This window comes from Chrysoperla carnea, chromosome 2, assembly GCF_905475395.1.
Source record: "Chrysoperla carnea chromosome 2, inChrCarn1.1, whole genome shotgun sequence".
Taxonomy (NCBI): Eukaryota; Metazoa; Arthropoda; class Insecta; order Neuroptera; family Chrysopidae; genus Chrysoperla; species Chrysoperla carnea.
Window position 1 is genome coordinate 39,461,371 of NC_058338.1, and position 17,875 is coordinate 39,479,245.

The 17,875-nt window shown below is 27.4% G+C and overlaps 1 protein-coding gene across 1 annotated transcript in view; it reads right to left on the bottom strand.

Annotated features, from left to right (window-relative positions):
• Nucleotides 1-17,875, bottom strand: part of LOC123292682 (paired mesoderm homeobox protein 2A-like) — an 83,406-nt gene that overhangs the window by 5,139 nt on the left and 60,392 nt on the right. The window contains exon 3 of the mRNA XM_044873394.1: nucleotides 5,790-6,060. Within this exon, the coding sequence (XP_044729329.1) occupies nucleotides 5,790-6,060 (271 nt within the window). The remainder of the gene's footprint in view (nucleotides 1-5,789; nucleotides 6,061-17,875) is intronic.

A 17,875-nucleotide genomic window follows, 5' to 3' on the forward strand; every position in this document is an offset into this window, starting at 1 on the left:
CTATTTTCCATACAGAAAGGCTTCCGTTTCTTTCACAAATATAAACAGTTAATAGTAGTTATTGTTAAAAGACACAGAAAAAAAAAGACTTGAATCAAGGAAATTTTTTATTCAAAACATAATTATAGTTTTAAAAGTATTTTGCCTTCTTAATATAAGCTAATTCTTTGACCAATTAACGTCAAACTTACGAACTTTAGCATTAATTATCTCGTGTTTTAAACGGTCTTATTCCTAGCCAATGAAAAAAAATTCCGTCGATAAGTGGTTTTCACAATAGTTCAAGCAGGAACACATTAAAACCTAAATAAAGACAAAAATAGTTAATAAAATTTTGGATTTATTTTGGGGTTGAAACAGTAAATTCTAAATCAAAAAGAAAAAAAATTGTCGTTTTATGTTAATTTTATTTATTTATAGAGAAAATTAAGGAATTTGTTTTGTCCCCGTTTCTGGTTTGTAATTAGGTAAGCTTGGGAATAACGAAAATTCAGGGTTAAAGCGTGTCAGAATTTTTCGATGATACTCTATATGTTCAAATGTATGTCTCATATATGTTCAAAGAAAACCATTGAGAAAAGATAGACAAAAAGACTACTTTAACTTAATTTTGGGATTATATCACCGATCATGCAAATTTCTCTGGATGAAAAATCACGTGTATGTGTTGCTCCCTTGATGTGTTGAGACAAGTAGATACTGTTTCAAATTATATTAAAAGTATGGATAAATAATAGGTCAAACTGATTTTTATTAGTCTATTTACCAAATAAATTTTGTGAACACGAAACTGAATTTTTCCTGCTTTCAGATTTTGTTCCAGATTGTTGTTTTTTTTTAAATGTTGCTATAATTATAAAAATAAGTAAGTGTCCATTCTGTATTATATTAAATATGGGTACATGGCTCGTTAGGGTAGAATCAAGCAATACACTCCATCGTCAGTAAGCAAGCAGAGCGCTCTGTAGCATTACTAGCAGTGTATATCTAGCTTCATTCATTTCTATAACAAAACTTTCCCCACACTTTTCCTCCTTTTTCTCCACCAACATATTCACTTCATCTTTCTCTTGTATTTTCTCACACAAACATACATACATACATTCTGTATGTTTCCACAATGCCCGTTGCCGTCGTTCGCAACACAAACAGTTGACAGTAATGGAAATAAATGAGCGGTAGCGGGCAATTTTCTAGATTAAATGTCAGAGTGGCTGTATGTCTATATGGTTGTGTACTTGTATGGATGTAAGTATGGTTGTAGTAAATATATACAGGATGATTTTTTAATACTTCTATTTTAGTTATTTTGTGAAACAGTAATAGTCAAAGATCCGTAAATATTGTATTAGGTAAGATGAAGACAGAATGTGCCTCGTTTTCTCACTTACTTTCCTCTTACTTTCCTCTTAGTTTTCTTATTTTTGAGACACCGATCTACTGATTATGTTCTATGATAGAATTTGGCATTGAACAAACCTTTTCGTTGTAGGTGCATATGTAAGAGTTGCAAGTGTTGTATATTTTTTTTAGAAATATTTGGCCAACTGAAAGTATGAAAGTGTTTACCATAGCGCCCACAAAAATATTGGCTTAAAATGTACAAAAGACTAAGTAAGATTGGGGGCCTGAATAATGGGAAACAACTTTGTAGATAGTTTATTTACGATTTTTTTAACCTGCCTAGAGTTGATACTATTGTTGATATTGTTAATTAAAAACATTTAAATCGTGAAGTCAATTTTTTCTATTGTCGACGTATTTTATCGCCGTAAGGCCAAAATTTTTTAAATAGATAACCTTAATACATAGAATTCCTTGTCAATCTTCAAAAAAGACATTTTTAAAATTTACCCGCATTTTGAAAAGTAATTATAAATTTACAGATAACACAACCATGAGAAAGCAACAAATAGATACCTTTGACTAGATTTCGCATTTTTATATTTTATTTCGCTGAATTTATTCCATTTTCGAAAAAAGTGTTGTTTTAAATTAAAAATACTAGTTTTTTTTAAAGGGATCAACCATTTGTATTTATTATCTATTTTCAAATGACACTGAATGTCAAGTTAGAATTCAGGGCCACCATACGATAATCCTATTAAAGTTTACAATCTTTTTCTTTGTAGTTTTCTTAATAATACTATTTTAAATTAAAAAAACAGCCTGTTTGTATAGAAAGCATTACTTCATTTTGTGAATTTTTAGTTAAGCATTTCATATGTAAGAACACTATATTTAGGGCGATGTCACATCTTAATTGTACAGTTTGAGCCGGGAAGAATGAGTTTCATTCCAAAAGTGAATTTTAAACTAAAGAATAATGTATAGGGTCTTGTTCTTATCCGTTTATCTTTAGTAACATTATAAGTAAATAACTTTGAAGATATGAAGTTTAAAGAAAAAAAAATGATTAGAAAATAATTTATAATTTTTATTCTTCCTTATAATATAAAGCCATGAATTCACAAAATTCATTATTGTAATTGAAATTATAACGAAGGTTTATCTCATCCATGGTATATACGTATTGAATCTACTTTTCTACTCAGAAAAATTGTTTATTAGTAGGACGACAAAAGATAGCTTCAATATCGATAAGTCAATGTTCAACATATCGAACTAACAAGTCTAGAAATCAAAGGAGTTCGGGAATGTGCTTTTCCTACGAAATGCATAAGCTATTTTTTCTAAAATTTTAATTTTAGTTACACTTGTAAGTAAATTATCAAATATAGTATTTATCATAATTTAAATAAAACAAAATTTTGAAAACGACAACACTATGGTTAATAATACAAGCAATATTGCCAATTTCTCGAATCAGGTTCACCCGGTAATTGAAAAATGTGAAAGTTTGTACAATTACAGTAAATATAATTTCTGTTTTAGGGCAGGAAATTTACTTTCCCGTACTGTTATCTGTTTCATAGCCCAGTAACCATTTAGAATACCAGAAAAACAGGTTTTACATCGTCAAAACGCTAGAGATAGACTCATTTCTGCTGGCTCACCCTATATAATATCTTCTTGTTGTTCATATGGACAACTTTATATTTGAGTATATTTCTTATAGTATAAAAGCTTTACTAACTTGAGTTAATGTTACATTTGCTTTAAGATATTGTTTGTAGAATGTTTTAGACGAACATTTAAACAATTATTAAATAATATTTTTGTATACTTGTTTTATTGTTTTAAAATGTTTATTTTGTAATGCACGGAGAACAGTAGACATAGATTACAAATGTAACTGTTACAAATGTAATTTTTATTGGCTCTTTTGTTTTTTGGTTGAAAATTTTGAGCAAAGTTAAAGTTTGCTTGGTGGCATAAATATTTGATCGATACACACTTTTTTATATATAAGGAACGTTAAGAGATTACTGAAACCTTACATTAGCTAATGTTTCAGCCACTTTACAGGCTTGATTTGAACTATATAGTTTTCTACAGCGACACTTTTATTAGCTTGATATTTATGTATGTATCTATGTATCTCTGTAAGGGAATCTTTGCACGTGCTTTTCACTCTCTTCTAAACGACCCACATTTATCAACAACCGATTATCCAGCTCAGGATTAACGATTAACTAAAACATCTGTAATGGTGGAAGCGCAGGTAACATTCCATAATATTAATAAATAATAGTTTAAAAAAATAAAAAACACGCTTTTGTAGTTAGCTGAATTAAAAAGTAGAAAATAAATAATATTTTAAATAAATAAGTATGCAAATCGAATTGCAAAAATTATTTTCTACTTTTTAGTTCGTCTAGTAACAAACGCGTCTTTTTTTAGTTTTTTTAAAATTATTATTAATTTTATTGTAAATTATCTTGAAATATTAATTTTATTCTCATCGAGGATATGGTATTGTTGTTAAGGCACTCTCGCTCCTCTTGAGAAAGGTTGTCAGGCTCATAACCATACAGGTTAAATTTATAAAATATTTTTTTTTAGTTATAAATTAAAAATTTTAATAAAAACATCATTTTAAGAGCCAAGCTTTTATTGTACTAAAAATTATAAATAGTACAGTAAAATATGTTAGAAAAATCGGCTAATAAAAGCAAAGAAACCGCTCGCATTTTGCTAAAACCACATGGAATGTGTGTTTTAGGTGTCAAATATCAAGTAAGGCATGGGTTAGTGGTGAAAATGTTTCTATTAGTTAATAAACAATAAATTTTTAATTCAATGAAACGATCAATGTTAAAGTTCACTTAAAAAATTAGTAAACAGGCAACTTGTATGACGTAAATGTTAAGTATTTGTCAAATAATCGAAAACTATTATACACATATAACGTATACGTGATTCAAGGTGCCTATTTATTAATTTTGTAATTTCAACTTTAACATTAATCGTTCCTTTGACTTAACAATTTATTGTTTATTAACAAATAGAAATATTTGCACCACTTACTAATAACATTGGACCCCTAAGAAATAAATATATTCCATGTGGTTTTAGCAAAATGCAAGCGGTTTATTTATCTGTACTAAAAATATTTTTTTTCCTTGAGTTACTCATAAATGACTGTTGGTAAAAGCTTGAGGGGTTCCGAATCATTCCTGATATTTTAAATTGATTGATTTCAAATAGATTATTATGTGCATCAAATTTTATAAAATAGTCATGTATGAGTGTCACGTACTTAAATTAATTTTTAATTCTTATTAAAATAAAAGGTTGGCCCTCAATAAGTTTTTTTTAAATATTTTCTGATGACAATATAAGAAATTAGGCCAATTTTGAAATACTTGGTAGAAACCTATATATTTATTAATAAGGTAAAATAAGTAAGAGATATGAATTAAGGTACCGTATTTTGTATTTCTTAAACGAACCGTTTGCGTTCCACCATTACACATATTCACACACAAACAAAGAATACAATGTTGATAATGTTATTTATCCTTAAGAGTCAGAATAAAGGAATAAAGTTAGTAGATCGTCATAATTTTATCAGCGATGGTTGATTATATGAATGGTTTCAAGTAAGTATGACTTTCGGAAATGAAGCTAAATTGGTTTTTGTGTTGTTTCATTTTACTGATTATATTTTTTGAATTTCTGGGTGTCCATTGGTTCATAAAAGTCTTAAAAAATGGTATCTTATTATACGTAAGGGAAGCTCTTAGATTTTATTTCGGAATGGCTAGTAACAAAATCTAGACTCAAAAGAAATATAAGTAAATTGATAGCGCCATCGGCGATGGCAAATTATATAAATGATTTCAAGTGAATATGACTTTCGAGATGGAAGCTCAAATTGGTTTTTGCAATGTTTTATTTTACATTAATTAAACACATTTTAGTTGCTTAAAATCCACTTTATTTAAGATTTTGTCAATCAAAATATTTTGTTTACGTACATTTCGACTTGTTAGTCTTCTTAGAACAATAGTGACTATTGTATCGTTTCTACTATTATTTTTCTACATTTTTGCTTATAATAATTTCAATTTTAATAATATTATGGATTGCGCATATTTACGGCAAACCATGCATGAGTGCAAATATACACTTTTATTATAGATGAAGAAAAGCAATAAATATTGGAACGCAATTAAATAACGCAGTATGTAAATTTTAGCTATACCTATCCATCGATATTATTTTTCATGAAACTGTATGTTTAAATTTACAGATAGTCTGATACACATAGAAAGATCTCAAGTCTTTCAGAAAGTCGCATAAATTGGCAAATTTTCAAGCGTAACAATCGTAATGCTAAAACAAAGAGATACTTTTCAATTATCAAAATCATATTTGCTTACCATTTAAAGGTTTTATGTCTCCATTAGATGACTGATGTGACGATATACTCGTATTTGAATTCGGTGTGGTTGATAATCCTGAATTTGGTGAACCGGGTTTAATATCCTTTTGACCAGATAAATTTTTTATTCCTAGACCGCTTTCAGTTTTTACCGCTGCATTTCCGTTATTATTTTGTTGTTGGTTTGAATCAGAATTACCATTAGTTGCTTTTTGTTGTGCTAAACGTTCTTGTTTACGAAATTTTGCTCGACGATTTTGAAACCATACCTGAGAACAAAAAACTTCTTAATAATAATATAATCTTAAATGTGTTAAGTAATTGTTTAACATTTTCGTATTAGCCATTGTATTTTTTAAAGATTTTCGCAAATAAAGTATTATCTCCAAATTTCTGAAAAATAATTGGGTATAATCAGGTCACACATAATTCAAGCATTCAAACAATCTGGTTAACTGGTTTGCTTAGGTTAATTTAACCTGGTTTTCGGGATCATTTGAAAGTATATCAAGTATTAAATCTACAAATGGTATATCAAGTATTAAATCTACAAATTGCCTATGACTAATAATTCGGTAGAAATCATAAGATGAAATATTAAAATTAAATATTTATGACGAAACTAGTTTTTAATCAAACGTGCTTTTCTTTTTCTTATCAGATTTGAGCTTGATTTTTAAATGATTTTGTAGATTAAGGCACTTTCAAATTTGTCTTCTCTGCGTAAAGTTGGGAGTGCTATATAAAAAGGTATAAGATTTATAAAAGTTTCTGTAAGTCCAAAATATAAGAAAGATGCATTCTGGAATGTTTAGGAATTTTTTTCGATAATATTATAGTATTTAAAAATACCCTTAATCCCAAAGTGTTTTGAACTTCTTTTCGAAATTCAGTGATATCTCAACTAAAGGAATCCGATTGTCCGTAATTCTAAATTCTTTTAGCAAAAAGTAGAAGATTCTTGAGGTCTTTTGAACTTTGTATCTTTACTAATAACTTAATTTCTAATTTTTACTGTAATATACAGGTGATTTAGAAATGTGCCAAATGATTTGTGCTAAATGTATGTATGCATGTTCTAAAATTTAAAAAAAAATAAAAGGAGGTATAATTTTAATTTGTTTTGAGTTTTTTATCAGGGCCATTGCCAAAATTGTAATAGTGACCATGAAATTATTTGTACCACCTACAGATTTTTAATTATTTATATTTATTTGATTAAATTCATATTTATAGATGAAAAACATTTATATGATGAAGGTGGGAATAAATATTGGCGGTTTGTCGTTTTCTTTTTAATTTTTATTTAAGATTAATTTTCCACAAAGTATGCTATGATTAATATTCATAACTTGGGATCTTTAATGTGAAGATGAATTATAAAATGTGATAGTTACCCTTTTAACAGCTGGGTCTGTCAATAAAAATGAGTGTAAGCTAAATTTTATAATTTCTACGTTTAGTTTTATGATCGAAGTACATAGTTTAAAGAAAAATTTTCAAAAAATTCTGAAAATATCACGGAATATAAACCATTGTAGGAATGAGAAAAAATACAAGAGAAGGATAACGATAGATAATCTTACAAAACCAATACATATGGAGAAGTTAACTTTGATTTACCTCTTATGATTCAACACACGCGTCCATCTCTTTCTATTGATAGACAATTAAGAAATGTTAGTATTCAATGCACAATGTTTGATCTTGGTTGCCTTTCTTTCCTACCACCTCGTCATCATGATCATCGGAGATGAAAGATAGATACGGTACAGTGTGCGAAACCAAGCGCACACAACGATTGATATATCGAATGGAATGAGAAATAAAGGTTTTCGTATGTATACATGGGAATGGGAAAGAATGAGAATGATGTACTAAATAAAAGGTATGAGAAATTATCCAACCAAATAATATTATCTACAACAAAGTTTACGTTTTATCAGCAAAACTTCAACGAGTCAATTCCAAACCAAACTAACAACATCTATTTGACCAATAGTAGGTAGTATTTTATGTATCTTCTCTATGATCAAAATTATATATGGATTGTAGAGTATGAATATGTATAAGTGCATGAGCATTCTGTTCTCTTAATAAATGAAAACTCACTGGAGTTTACTTTTGTTTGGTGACTATTTTTTAAAGCCAATAGAAAGTTCTGTGCATTACAGTTTATGCCTACAAGAGTCGACCAAAGTGAACTTTCAATAAATTTTTTGCTGTTGCTGTCCTTATTTTTTGTAAAGCAATAGTAACAAAATACTTATTAAATTAAAATGTTGTAAATTATTAGAATCGAGTGTAAGACAATTTTTTTGTACAAAGGCTAAATTCAAAATTTTGTGTTTGCATCCAATATTAGAATATAGGAACAGAAATTATAATCAGCAAAAAAAGTATTCAGGTTTGAGGAATACATGGAAAAAATTATGTCCAGAAAATTTTACTTTGTTTCACATTAAAGAATTAAATCATTAATTGGAGTATATTTTTCTGTACAAATTTTTTTATCCATATATATTTAAACTTGGAATTAACTTTTATCATTTTTAAATATCCATTACTATTGCTGGTTAAAATACAATTTGGGAACGTGTTTTGAGTGAGAAGTTTAAAATTCTAAACTAATTTGTTTAAATTCTAAACTAGATTCATCAAATCTTAAAAAAAAGTACGCCATCTTTATTTCCGTATAATCTTATATTTCTATTAAAACTAAACATATCTATCAAAGCTATATATGAAGAATGAGGCAGAGAAGTTTGTGATTTTGAAATTTCTAAGCTTACTATTTTTGCCATATTATCTATTTATCACCTTTAACTAAACAATGTTTAAGCAAATGAAGTAGATACTAAAAAAATAAATTGTGTTTTGAAGCAAATTATGTTTTTAATTTATGTCAATTAATTAACAAATGCTCTCTTATTCAAGTTTTTAATTCAATAAGATGGCATTCGCTTGACGCAGACATTTTTGCGAGCCTTGATATTATTCAGTAATTGTCACAGCATTGCCACTGGCATTTAAACCAGTTTTTGTCTGATCCGCCCTTTTAGTCCTTTAATATTGTTTTGATAAAATTCTGTCACAGCGTAAACGCAATGCTTAAGCACAATCTTGGGGGACAAAGAGATTTTATGATTTGGAAATACACTTAACAATTTGACAGGCCAATTAATTAGCCGCCATTTTATACATTCACAGTTGAAATAATCTCTGGAATTCTGGTTTCTGAATTTGAAATTGATATCTGCGGGTTCTAAGGAACCTTCTAACTATCATTTGTAGCGTATCATTGCTGAGCTAAAACTTGAATAGAAGAATAAGTTAAATTTTAGAGAGATGTTAAACTTCCTATAGATACAGAAAGTCAATGATTGCCTACTTTACGTAGGGTTAGATCTATGTTCTATACTTTTATAGCATTCGGTCACAATTCTCATGATTCGTTTGCAGTTAAACTGTATGTACATTGTACATATACACACACAAATATAAAGGTACCTACGTGAATTTATATATGTATATTACGCCCTAATAAATATTTCGACGACCCGGAAAAATCCTCATCATAATCATTCGGAGGGTCGTTTCGTCTAACTAATCAAAAAAAAAAACCGACAGTCCGTTCGTTATTCAGTTTTGCTATTTCATTTTTCACATTGCACACTTTTTATCTCTATCACACATTCATTTTTAAGTTTGCACAAAAAAATACGTGAATTCGTTAAAGTCCTGTCAGAATTATCGTACTTTACATATATATAGAGTGATTTAAAAGTTCGTGCACATTTTCATATGACGAAAAGATAAATTGGATTCGGTTTTACAGGGGCAGGTTGGGGTATTTTAGGTAAATAATTCGTTATTGTAATTATATTTAACAGCTAACTTCCACTTTGAGTCTTTACATCAGAAGAGTGTTACCTTTTTCACAATTAAATTTAGTGAAATAAAATTGTGACTCCAATAAAACTTTCTGGTGTTTAAATTAAACTTTCCTAACAATTTGTAAATTGTATTAGTTTTTCTGTATTAATTATGTGCTAATAGTAAATATTTTATCTTAAAAATTATAATTATTTTATCTATCTTGGCAGTTTACATTTTAAACAGTATTTTTTAATTAGTTTTTCCAAGAAGAAAAAAGTTTTTCACAAATATTTAATATGAGTTCGTCATATGTTTAGAACGCTGTCTTGCAGCTCATGGTATTTTTCTTGTAATGTGATGGAAAATATTTTTCATACAATTATCCAAAACTTGAGTAAAACTTGTTTTGTCGGAATAAAATCATAAATTGAGATAATTATATCGATACTGCAAAGTAATAGGCATCATATCAAAATAGACCGTAAAATAAATATATTTATAGATTTTCATTACACTATTATATTGATTAAATCAATTTAAATATTAATAAAAAAATATTTATTTATTCTTAAATAAATATGATCTTATTAACTAAACATCATAAATTCAATAGATATTTTGAATCACCTTATTAAGAATACAAATATTTAACTTATCTTCTATAGATATGTATTATATAAGGGAGAGTGTAGTACCATGATTCATCAACATTTATCTGTTTTTTAAAGCAATTTTATATAATATAAGAATGGAAACAGTCTTTGTTTCTAAAACTATTATTCCTATATGGTTCAAAGAAAATATTGTACAATGGATCCCACAGAAAATTCATTCCAGCTAAATTATTTGCGGATGCTTTTTTCAATATATTATCTTTCACAAGTTCACTCAGTTAAACGAGATATGATAGTGTCTGTGAATGAGACTTTAAAAAACCCAACAAGCTAAGGCATACTATTTGTACAGTTTATTGACTCAGGGTACTTGATTCTTCTATTTTCTGATTTTGCTAAGCTTAATCATTACATGATAACCTATAAGGAAGTGGAGAATAATTTTAAAAATTTATGCGTTCCTATGATCATGTATCAGCTGTACAGCACGTTGTTTGATCCAAGGTAGATGGCGAATGAAGGTATAGTAGTATATTCAACTTAAGCTTCTCATTATTTTACGTTTTAAAATGGAAAAAGCGCAAAACAATATGGTTTATCTATATTATATAAAGTGATTTATATTTTTAAGTTATAGTAAGTAAATTTTGTCTCCATAAAGATGCTATCTCTTTGGTAGTATCTTTTTAACACTGTATTTCAAGGTATATTGTATTCAGCCAACTATACATTACCCTACTATATAGAATCTATCTGGTCTATAGCAGCTTTTTTTACGTAGGTATTCTGAAGAGAAATGAGAATGAAAAAAAATTATTAATATTCTAATGTTGTTTAACAGTATTATTTATACAATGATCAATATACTATACAACTGCTGGAATGGAAATTCTATAGGTATATTCTATCCATATATTTTCACTTGTTAAATAAAACACAATCAACTTATCTGTCAGTCATTTGGAAATACAAAAAAAAAATTTTTTAACGAAGTATAATTTTTTTGCTAAGCAAGGTAATTTGTAACAGTTTATGTTACACTTTTAACGAATGTATAAATGCTATTCACTTATAATCTATTTGGAGCATGAAACGCTAGAAAAGCTTTCTTTAAGTACAAATATACACTTCCACAAATATTAGAGCTTTAGGAACAAAATTTTTTTTTTTTTTTTTTCAAAACAAGTTAATTTCAAAATTTTCTTTTTTCAATCTCACAAGGTATGTTACTTTTTCAAGGTGCCAGGGATTACAAAAGCAACGACTCATCATAAAGCTTTAGGTACAAACGGTTATTATAAAATTTATTCGAAAATTTATATCTATTGATTCGAAACAATGTTTGAAAATTGTTGAAGCTCAATGTTTTATTTATGTGCTATAATTCTTCTGACACTAACAATTTAATTTGCCTTTGGCGTATATCTTATTCATCTCCTAACTTAGAAAAACTATATTCTTTTAGTTTTTTTCAGAAATAAGACTCCAATTCCTTGCTAATATAACTGTGTATGAAAATAATTATTTTATTATATTATATTATAAATTTAATAATGACGATAATAAAAAATTAATTAATATACATCCTGTATTTTTATTTTTGGCTTGTATTATAAAAATTAATTTTTATTCCAAAAACAGTGATTGAACTGATTCTTGTAAATTTAATAAAAATTTTTTGTTTTGAAATCAGTTTAATAAACATAGTTTACAAAAATAAAAAAATAAAAACCAAATTTAAAAAATGTTGGCATTGTTCTTTTTAAAGATTTCGTATATCTTGTTACATAGATTTTCACTTGGCATAACAAGTGTTATCGATTGGAAAAAAATAGTAAAGGGAAAATGTCTTAAGACTTTTTCTATAGGTCCTACAAATAAGTCTTAATAGATTTGCTAATTATCACAAGTAAATTAATCCAATAATTTTTTTTACAAGGCTGTTATTAATTATAACGCAATTTGAGCAACTGTGTATATGGAAATTATAATTAAAAATAATAAAATATATTTGATTAAAAATTAATAATATAAGAATAAATTATAATTATAATTATAATACAATAATAACAAAAATAATAGTAATAAATATGAAAAAATAATTAAAAATATAAATAATATTTTACATAAAACATTGATTCAAAATTTTCCACCTATTTACTGCTGTTATAGTTCGCTAGATTACCGACCGATTGCAATACATTGTACACATACATATACAGAGTAATTTAATTGAATTTAGATGATTACACGAAAATGTATGTTGTTTTGTATTGTATGGTGTGGCCGAACCATAAATAAAAGTTGTAAAATTTATAATTCGTACATGTAATACGCGCGCAAACCAATATATACATTATACATATATATACATTAGATTCATCCATATATAAACCAAAAATTCCATATATAACTTTACCCACCCTCATGTGATGGTATGTATGTATTATATGGTTGGTTGTATCTGTTCGAGTATCATTATTGTTTGGGTAATATATTCAACCTTTTTATTTTCAAATAATAATTTAAATCTATGCCCGTTATTGTAATTATTATAACAAACATTCGATCTATATTTTCACTACATGTGAAAATATATGTTACGCAGTTATAGACGGTTAAACGTATCCAATAAATTTATTGAGGCTTTATAAAAATTTACTTCTTTTCATTTAATAGCTTATACATTTCAAAAAGGTAAATTAACAAAAATTGTATATACTTTATAGAAACTAGGAAATATTGCTAATAAAAAAGAAAGACACTGGTTTGTTTTTATTCATGTATATATGAAATATATCATGGTATATAAAGTTTAGTCACAAGTTTGTAACGCTTAAAACTATTGATATTATGAACAAAATTTTGGTTAGGGTTTCATAAAATCATCTAAAGAGCCCATTTCCGACTGTCCGTAAGTGCGTTTATCTGTCCATCTGTCTGCTCGTCTGTTTGCATGTCTGCCCGCCTATGATCACGATAACGCTAAACGAAAAGAGATCTCAAGCGGACATTATAGCGTGCTCAAAATGTAAAAAGTTCGTAAATGAGCAACATAGCCCAATTGAATCTTGAGTCCGTAGGATCTATCTTGTAAACGCGTAATCAACAGTGTCTAAACATGGTATTTCAACAATTAACTCAGTCAATTGTTTGTTTTAATTTGTTTTCTTGTAAAACTTATACTCACCGGGAGAGTGTTCGTCGAACAGGTTAGCGAAACCATTTGACATTATATGAAGTACAATATTGATCATAGAACATAATAAATACATAATGATGATTTGAGAGATCGACTATGGTAAATCCTCCTACGTAGATTCCTTCTCTCTACACTTTACTTGTTCTGAATACATGTGCTTAGCTGAGTTGGGATTTCGATTCCTTACACTAGAATACATAGGAAATACAATACGACTACAATGCGCTTCCACCATAAATTCAATATTAAACATAGGATTTCCTGGTGTTTTCCCCAAGCTTCTTCACCTCCAAGTTTTGTTTTAGTATAAAAGAAGAATAAACAAACAAAAAATACGACACAAAAATATTAAAAAAAAATAAATAAAAATAAAAATCAGAAAGGTTAGTTTTTTAGTTTTTCAATTATTTAAATCTAGATTGTAATTTATAAAATTAAAAACGTTTTTAAGACTGTAATGTACATCGCTATAAGTTGATATAACTCTTTTAACAACCATTAAGCAAATGGTTATACCGTCCATACCCACTATCATTGTACCATCGAATGAATGGTCGGTGGTTCATGTAATGAATTTTTATTACGAAAAAAAGGGGATATTAAAATACATAAAATGTTGCTTATGTTGCGTTCTGTTTTGTTTTATTTTGTCTTTTTTTCCACAACTGTTGTTTGTTATCTGTGTTTGTTTTTTTAATTTTACTTTTTTTGGAAATATGTGTTTAGAATTCAAAATAATTTTTTTTTCAAGGTCTTGATTTTTTTTTTGTTATGTTCAAACAGAAACTTCGAAGCAATTGAGACTTCATCCTCTGGTTTATTAATTTGTAAATGGTTCATGGGGTTTGCAAGTACTCAATTTCTTGTATTAAAAACAAAAATTATTGAGACAGATCTTCGTGGTTATTGAAAGCCAATTTAACTTCCTAGCTGATAGTCGTACTCTTTAAGCTTGAAAGTTTTTCCTCGTAAAAAATAGTATACTACTGATTTAGTAGTCAACCCAATATGTGGGTAAATTACCCACAATTTAATTGATCAGGATATTTAATATGAAATAACAAAAAATTTCCTTGTACTTACTTTAAATTATCTCTATTATGTTTAACTTCTAAGAAGAAGCATAAATTTCGGACAAAAATACAAATTGACAGGTTATAAAATGTTTTTAGGTAACCTACATGCCGGATTTTGGGATCTGATGCATTTTTTGTGGTTTTACCTCCCAACCAGCAAACAAATCATCACGTGCCATAAGGAACATAGTTCCCATAACTGTTTTCTTTAAATTTGTGGAGAGCTGGAAACGACTTTATTCAATTTCTCAGAATGATAAAGTCATGTCTTAACACCACCTTATTTATTTTTTATTATAAGGTAGACGATGTGAAAGTACTTGACTTTCATTTAGATTCTTAACCTGTTATGACACATGAACTGAAAGATACGCGGGAAAACTCGTACGACTAGTTTAGATGAGACGGAAAGTGACTTCAACGAAGCAGTACAGAACTGCATCTAAAATAAAATTATATAGTTTGATGGTTTGAATCGAATGAAAGATTTAAACTGAGGGCATGTGTGCTGAATTTGAAAACAACAGGAACATTTAGGTTATAAAAGTAAGATAATGCTTTATAAAATCCATGCTTGTCAATACATGATAATTTCTTCAGTCAAAAACCAAGTTTCTTGGAAGCAAATGATTAAATTATAATACACCTTCTAAATGTAAACATTTTTAGAGAAAATGACAAACCTGTAGATAACTACTTTTTGTAGTATGAAACGTTTATATAAAAAGCTATCTTCAAATTATTTAAGAAATTAGCTATAAATTTCAATTTTTTAAATTAATTTTTTGATAAACATGTTTTAGTTTGAAGCTAAAATCTATTTAATTTAAAAAAGAGTGAATATGTGCCCAAAATAATCACAAATACGGATCGACGTTTGTGCAAACTATAAAATGATAAATACAAAATTTGCCATTCATTATTGTACCAACCAACAAAAAATAAAACAACAAACTATAAATAAAATGTAAAATAAAAAAAAAAACATTCCAACGTTACAGAATTGCAACATAAAATGATTAGATGATGGCAGTGACTAGTATTCTCGTATATCTTTTGTATGTATTTTAAAAATTATATCATCATTGTAATTATTCATGTTTGTCAATTGAAAACAAAATAAAAAATAAAATAAAAAACCCAAACAAATTCTCTATCTGACATTTTGTTGTTACGTATTTTTATTTATAAAAATATATGTAAAAAATAGATTTAAATTACAAACGTAATTTTTTTTTATTTATTTATTTATCAAATTCACGATTTAAATACGAGTTGAAAAAATAATCATGATTTCCAAACTTAACAAGTGAAAATGCAATTGACAGTGTCAATCGTTTAAATATTATGTTTACAATGAAATGAGTAACATAGTTTGAAGTGCTTAAATTGAAAGAGTAGAATATCTAAATCTTGCTTTATAAAAATTTCATTTATCGATTTTTTCGTTTCATCTAGACTCGAGTTATTTTCTTCCTCCAGTTGGCTATAGTTTTAGAAAAGCATTGAAATTTTTTCTTTCAAATGCGAGTACTTCAATACATATGGTGGGAGCGCAAATAAAGTCATAAAAGGTATAATCATTCATATACTTAATAGTTTAATTGCGCTTCCACCATTAAATCAAAAATCTAAAAGATCAATAATATACTAACTACAACTTAATGCTCACCGTCTATACAAATATTTCTCTGTCAGTTTGTCTATTTGCTTGCCTTTTATCACTGAACTTTAAATCAACAAGTTTCTTGTGGACAAAGATAACTAAACATCCGGAGAGTATTTTATCCATAAAAAAATGTCTCATTCCAACGGGATGTTTATTCGATTTTGAAAAATTTGACAAAAATATCAATAATCGTTATAAAGTTGAGTGATATATTCTATGTATTTAGTGGCATGTCATTTTTCTGTGATTATGATTCATTCTATTGAAAGTTAATTCCTTACTTCTTTTAACAGCCTTGCAACGCGGATATACGCTAGTCTGTAATAAACTATCATTGCTTCAAACTATCTGGCAATTTATGTGAAATCGTAACAAATAATTCTATGAGAAAGCGTAAAAAATGATTCTAGAAACCATTACATAACGATCCCATTATGTTTTTTTAAAAACACTCCATATAACACGCACTACAATCACATATTTTATTAACTAAAGAGCTATTGCATTTTTTTTTTTACAATTTTAGTAAATTTTTTATTTATTTATATTTTTTTAAATTGGAATTAAATCGAATAAAAGGTTTATGTATACATATAAATAAAATGGCATTTGATGAACGTGCTCTGATATGTATTTTACAAAGATTTATTTCGATTTAATAATATTTTGAAATGTTAAATCGAAATAAATAAAAATTGTTGTTTTTTATTTCGATTTTAATATTATTATTATAATTTTTTGTTATTAAAATAAAACCATTGAAATATTTAATTTTAATAATTTTCACTTAAAAGTTAGTAACGTACGGTTCAGTTAAAGGGATTCATTAGTTAATTTGTTGGTTAGAAATTAAGACGAAGTACAAAAAAGTAGGGAAATGTGATCATTCATGCCAAGTTAATCTTTACCTATATTATGAATGGTTTACAGAAAATGGTAGCTATGACTTGAATATTTTTAGTAATATAAATTTACAAAAAATGCTAGAAGCTAAAACACGAAACAAATTCATAGCGCAGAAGCTGCGTTAGCTAAGCGAATTATTTCAGAGATTGAAAAAAGATCACATTTTTTTTGAAATCGAACGTTATTACATTTTTAATTTTCAAGAATTTTTATTTCGATAACTAAGCGTCCAGCAAATTGATGAACATAGTTGCCAAAAAAACATTTTGAATTATAAAAAAACATTTGATATCTGTGATAGCTTTGTTTTTTTAAGTAAATGAAAGCTTCATTTCCTCGTTGGAGCACTCCCTAGTTGTGGTTATTTTAAAAATGGAAATGTATTTAATAGATGTTAATACTTTTGTTAATAAGTTCACATCAAATCTTAGTACTCGACTTACACAGGAATATAAAAGTAATGCTTTTGACCAGAAATTTTCACCTTTTTTATAAGGATCTCACCGTTTTAGCACATGGGATCTTTGAAGGTACCCTGATTCCATTTTAGTCATTAATTAATATAAAGTTTGTGTGAGTTGATATAAGCCGTTTAGTCAAAGCAGATGCAAAGGATTTACTGAGCCTGTTCATTTTTCATGTTTTTGTACTATTTCCCAGCTCAATCTTTCATTTTTTTTTTTTTACATTTCAGAGGCTATGTAGTATTCACACTAATTTTTCTTTTAATTTTTATAA